A 6,157-nucleotide genomic window follows, 5' to 3' on the forward strand; every position below is an offset into this window, starting at 1 on the left:
TTAATTCATCTGGGTAAAGAGAAGTGATTTGTAGGGCCTGTAGGCTTGGAGACCTTTAAGGCCTTTATGTACGTGGGCCCATCCTGACTGGCCCTGCAGCTATGATGACCTTTCCAGCCTCCTTTGAATGTGACAACACTGGGTGGGAATGAAGCATATAGGGGACCAAGCCACTGTCTGGGGAGGTGGCTCCTCAGCAGATCACATGCATACAGGTTTGACCTCCCTTACCCCAACCCACTCCTGCCACCGTTAACCTATCTCTGAACTCATTTTCTTATCTCCTTTCCCATTTTGCCTCCAACGCTGCTGGATGAGAGGAACACAGGCTGGCAGCCCAGTGATTTTGTGTTAACACCAGGCTGATGTTTAGAGCATCATTAGGGCACCCCAGTGAGGGGCCACTGGCCACTAAAATAATTAACTGCTTCTCTCACTATAGCTCAGCCACCTAGCTTCCCCTACATCCTTTCAACCTCCCCATTAGTTTTCCAGCAACAAAGGAGCAGTACCTGCCAGGCAGGACCTGGGTCACTCTCGCCTTCACGACGCTGTTGGAGAAAGCTGGTGTTTGTCACCCTGCTTTCTTCTTAAGCAAGCTTAAATAAATCCTCATAATTCCACCCCACATCATCCTAAAACCATAGGCAGACCGACTCCATTGAAAGTCAGATCATTCCGAGTTAACGCGCTTTCACCCAGTACCTTGTAAAGCTCCCCTTCCTGAAAGGTGCAGTTCTGGGCCTCTAGTCTTTCACAGGTGGTTCGCCGCATCTCGAGGTTCACGTGGTACTCCATGTGGTCAGTAACCTGTGGGAAGCAAGTGGCAAGGAGAGAAAGGATTTCTTCTCCTCTGTAGCTTCTGGGGGTGGGAGTGCCACAGCCGGAGGACCTCACCCTGGACAGAGGGGTGGGCCCCTGTCTCCCCTAGCTATCTGACTCCCATGCCTCCTTTTGTCATTCTAAGAGAACTCATAGAAACCATTCTGCGGGCACAGCCACCCATTGGAAACCCCAAATGATGCCAATTATTCGGGTACAGGACTGCAAACTTTGTCCACAAAGGGCCAGAGAGGAAACATTTAGGCCCTGAGGGTCATATGGCCTCAGCTGCAAGTACTCAACTCAGCAGTTAGAGAGCAAAAGCAGCCCCACGTGACATGACATTCATGGCGTGTGGCTGGGAACCAATGAATCGACTTCCAGAGGCCGTAGCAGGTGGATTTGGCCCTTGGGCCACAATGTACTGACTCCTGGGGTTGGGCACCATTTAAGTGACTTCACTTGAGCCCCTTACGCTTCTCTTCAAACGCCCACCTCACACTAAATGAGGCTGAACGTCATGCGAATGGACTTGCCCCGAAGTGCCAGCAGTCCCCTGGCACGGGGCACGGGGAAGGAAGGGGGGAGCCCACTGACCTGCTCCTTGGCCTTCAGGACGCGCACGATGCGGAAGCTGTACTTGTCCTTGCTTTCCTTGTTGAACTCGCTGGTCACGAACTGCATGGCCGCGACCACATAGCTCTGTGACGCAGCCACTTCTTGGACACTTATGAAGGTTTTCCTCTTTATTTGGTAGGTGAGGGCCACCAGGGCCACCAGAACGGCCAGTAGAAGCTGTGGGGCCAGCCAGGGTCTGGCCATTGCCCCTCAGCTGGGGGGGAGTAGGAAGAGCTCCCTCCTCGCCCTGCCAGGGGCCGGCTGGTTCCCACTGACCTGGCTGGCCTGGCGGGATTTAAGCACCCCGCACCCCGTGTGGACGCCCACAGCGCCCCTCCCGCTTCCTCTCCGTCCCCAGCTGAACCTGAGGAGCAGGGGAGATTTTGCAAGGGCTGGCGAGCTCACTCTCGCTTTCTCACCTCCCCACACCCGCCTGCATCCGCTCATGCCTTTCACACGTACGCCCGCACTAGCACCCATCTCTCCTCTTTTGGGGGTTGCCCTCTCAGCAATGGCCCCTCTCCTCCTGCTGTCCCTGCGTTATCTGGGTGGGAGCCAGGCCAGGGGCCTGTGTTCCCTGAGCTCCCCCCAGCTAGGGATGTGGGAGGGCGCGGGAGGCCTGGAGCGACAGGAAGCGCTCCAGACACAGGATGCTGGGTCCCAGGGCAGTGGGGCATGAACAGGTGAGCCGGGGACCCTGCCACATCCTCCCTGTCCTCCTGACCTTCCCTCTCATTTTTTCTTATCATCCTTCCCCACTTCTCTGGCTGACCCAGACACAAGGTTTCCCTCTATCCCAAACCTTGGCCTCTCCCTCCGTGTTAATAATTCTTAACTTTGGGGTGTGCATGGGCCCCTTGGAGAAGCCGACGTGCCCAGAAAGCAGAGGATGTGCTCTGCACGGGAAGCAGGCTCCACTTGCAGATGTAATCATGCTGTGGATTTATTTTCACTGCCCACTGTCCTCTTGGGTGGACACGGCTGTGCTGTTTGTCCCTGGGACCTTTTACGACGCTCTCAGACAATACACATGGCCTCAGCCCAGTAACGAAGGTGCTTCATGTGGGCAGTAATGTCTCCAGGTTAGCAGAGCTGTGAACCCCCAGAAGCCTGCGTGTGGGAAGGAGTACTCCCCTCCCCCGTCTCACCACCATGGGCTAGAGGACCTTTCTAGTGCTGGTACTAGGGTAAGAAAAAGGAGACCAAAATGTTCTATCGGCTCCACCTTCACTGCTCCTTACACTTGGTGGGGATTTAAAGCTGGCTGCTCTGCGGGTCCCTTCCTGGCTTCCCCCGGCCTCCACTGCTGGTTAACCCTCCTCTCGGCTCTCCTGGAAGCTGTTAGTCTCTTCTGACTGCTGTATCATTACCAACACCTTGGCTTGAAACAGCACAGATTTAATATCTCAGCATTCTGGAGATCAGAAGCCCTACAATCAAGGCATTGGCAGGGTTGCATTCCTCCTGGATGCTCTAGGGAAGGGCCCAGTATCTTTTTGTTTTTGTTTTTCCCCCACACGTGTCACAGACCATAGCAAGCTTCGTTTAATCTTCTGTCTCCTATTTCAAAAATCTGTTTAAGATTTTGCTGTCTACCAGGGTTATCGTTTCCTTTCTTTTCTTTTTTTCCATCTCCATTTATACCCCCATCCCCTCTCCTACCTCCTCCCAGCATCCCTCCCACGCCCCAAACACCACACTGTTGTCCCTGTCAATGAGTTCTCTTTTCTTTTTTGCTCAATTCTGCCATCCCCCAAGCCGCCCACCTCCCCCACCCGACAGCGGTCAGCCTGCTCTCTGTCTATGAATCTGTCTATTTTGCTTGTTAGTCCAGTTCATTCATTAGATTTGACGTGAGTGAGGTCGTATGGTACTTGTCTTTCTCTGACTGGTTTATTTCACTTAGCATAATACTTTCCAGGTCCATCCATGCTGCCACAAAGGGTAAAATTTCTTTCTTTTTTACAGCAGAGCAGTATTCCCTTGTGTAAATGTCCCACAGCTATTTTATACACTCATCTACTGATGGGCACTTGGGCTGCTTCCAAATCTTGGCAATTGTTAATAACGCTGCAATGAACATAGGGGTGCGTGTATTCTTTCAGATCAGTGTTTCGGGTTTCTTCAGATATATTCTCCGAAGTGAAATGGCTGCCTAGATCTCCCTGTGGATATGCTGCTTGTGGAGTTTACTGGATTTTGCTCTGTTGTTGTCTCAAGCTGGCCACTGGGTTTATTGGTTCTAGGCCTCTTGGGAGGGACTCTGATGCAGGCCAATGTCAAATGCTGCCTGTGACTGGCTCTGGGCCACCTGTTTGGTGCTATCTGCAATCCACAGTTTTTGGCTCCTTCTGCTGGGCCTGAGTGTTTGTGGAAATTAGCAAACTATGCACCAAGGCTGACTTTTACCAGCACCGACCCTGGGGGCAGGTCAGCAAAGGTCTCAAGGCACCCACAGATCTGCCTCTGCCTGCAGGCTGCCTATTAGGCTCAGTCATTGAAAGAGCCTCTGGCTGTACTGCTCAGCAGGGTATAAACTCCGCAGGGTGGGGTGAAAGGGACTCCAGAGGGTGGGGCTATTGCTTTCTATTAGGCCGGTGCCTCATAGAGGGGAATGCTCTACCTGAGAAAGATGGCTCTGTAATATGGGGGAATAACTCAGCACAGGGATCCTTGTGGCTGTACCTTCAGCTTTCTCCCCAGAGCCACCAACCCCAGACTCTCCTCATGCAGCTCTAGTCCACTCTGCCCTCCCTCCTCAGAAATCCAGGGTGAGTGGCTGCACACAAAATTTTATGTGTTGGCCCTTTATGAGGGTGCTTGTGTCTCTAGCTGTCTCTCCCTGGTAGACAGAACCCCTGCTACTTTTCATAGCTGGATATTTGTGGGGGCCTTTTCCCGGCTCTGATGCTCTAGGCTGGGGAGTCCAGCTTGTGGTTTAGACCTCACACTTCTCAAGGTGACCCCTGCCCTCAGCAGAGATATCTGGCTGAACTTTTAACTGTTGCCCATGGGAGCCTGGCCAGTCCTCTCACACCTCTGCACTTCCTATCAGACTCAATGTGGCTTTTCCTGTAAGTCTTTGGTTATAAGCTTCTCTCCAGCTAGTCTGCAGTTGGTTATTCAGAATATTTTTTCTATAATTTAGTTGTAATTCCAGTTTGGTCCTGGGAGGAGGTGAGCGTAGCTTCCATCTAATCCACAACCATCTTGGATCCTCTTTTCCAGCTTCTTGAAGCTGCCGGCACTGCTTGGCCCTTGGCTGCTTCTTTCTTCTTCAAAGCCAGCAGTATAGCATCAACTAATCTCTCTCTGACTCTCCCGCCTCTGATGCCCTCTCTGGTGCTTATCCCTCCACAGCCTGGGAACCCCATGCTTTCTTTGGGCTGAGGTGTGTGGACCCCATTGGCCTCACCCCCGCCACAGCCCTGTCTCTGTCAGAACAGTCTCAACCCATTTTCGTTGCCTGGCCAGGAGGCAGTGAGGCAGTTAGTACTCGCAGCTCTGGTGGAGGTCAGACATGAGAACACCTTGCTTAAAAGTTTCCTTTGCTCTTTGATTCCTGACTGTTTTATTTTCTCAACATATTTAGGTTCTTTTACCTACTATGAGAAACTTTTCATTTTTCTTTGGCACCTCACTTCTAAATCTGTCTCAATCAAAAATTCCATTTTAGCATTCAGTAATATTGACATCAATGTTGCATTAACTTTAGGGAGGTCATAGATCTCCAAATCACACCCCTTGGCATATGAATTAAGAGCCCCTCTTCTGCACTCAAAGCTACTAAGAATTTGGTCATATTCAGTGCTTTCAAAGAGGTGATCTCTATACACTTGCCTTGATTCCAGGGCCCTATGCTGAGGTCTGATTCCATATTTCTACCTGGTTGCTGCAAATCACTTTGAAAATCCCACTCTGAACTGAAATTCATCAAACCCAGGGCCACCTCCCTGCTTTTAGCCTTCTTACGCTACCACTTGGGAGGCCCACATTCTGTTTTTTGAAAGTCCCAAAAATCAGCCACCAAGGCTCACCCAGTCCTCATTTATTGTTTGGCCCACCTCTTGCCATGGACCCTTCATGGTAACATGGACCAATGGGTTTTGGTTAAGAGACACACGTCTATGGGTGCACTTCTCTAAGACACTTATCTCATAAAAAGTCTTATCTTCCTGGCAGTAGGCTCTCTATAACCCACTGGCAGTTGGTTCAAACGGTGAGACTGAAAACAAAAGAGATGGTGATTCCCAGCTGTTAGAAAGGCTTCCTGCTCAACTTTGGACAGAACACTTAGCCTTAAATTTATATGGATCTACCTAATGTGCCTGTGGCCACAGGTTGGAAGTCACTCTGCCGGAAAATGTTATCTGACCATCAGACTTGAGTCTCAGGTCAATTGACATGGTAAGAAAGTTAGACTTGCTGGTTTCAAAATCTCCTTACACAATTGTCTCCAACTCCAGTGATTTTGTAAGTTTTGCTGCTATAATTAATGAATGTTTCTGTCCTGCTATTGCCTCTTTATGGTTTCCTGTTGTTCAGGTGGATTCATCCATGTGTCCCATAAACACTATTTGTCCCGCCAACAGAACGGCTCCCTGGACTCAGAGCAGATCGACATGGGGAATCAGCCAGGTGGCTACCCAGGGAGCCCAAGCATATCATTGCATTATGCTAAGAGCGAGGAAGTCATATTTATCAGGACTTTTCCCAG

At 50.8% G+C, this 6,157-nt stretch overlaps 1 protein-coding gene across 1 annotated transcript; it reads right to left on the minus strand.

Moving 5' to 3' along the window:
* Positions 1-630: 630 nt before the first annotated feature.
* Positions 631-1,644, minus strand: CST11 (cystatin 11; the record flags this gene model as incomplete). Its single annotated transcript, XM_081148341.1, has 2 exons — positions 631-810; positions 1,420-1,644. 2 exons carry the CDS (start codon positions 1,642-1,644, stop codon positions 631-633), a joined length of 405 nt encoding a protein of 134 aa, XP_081004467.1.
* Between the last annotated feature and the right edge of the window lie 4,513 nt (positions 1,645-6,157).

The sequence above is a fragment of the Miniopterus schreibersii genome (assembly GCF_964146895.1).
Source record: "Miniopterus schreibersii genome assembly, chromosome: 10".
In the NCBI taxonomy this organism is placed as follows: Eukaryota; Metazoa; Chordata; class Mammalia; order Chiroptera; family Miniopteridae; genus Miniopterus; species Miniopterus schreibersii.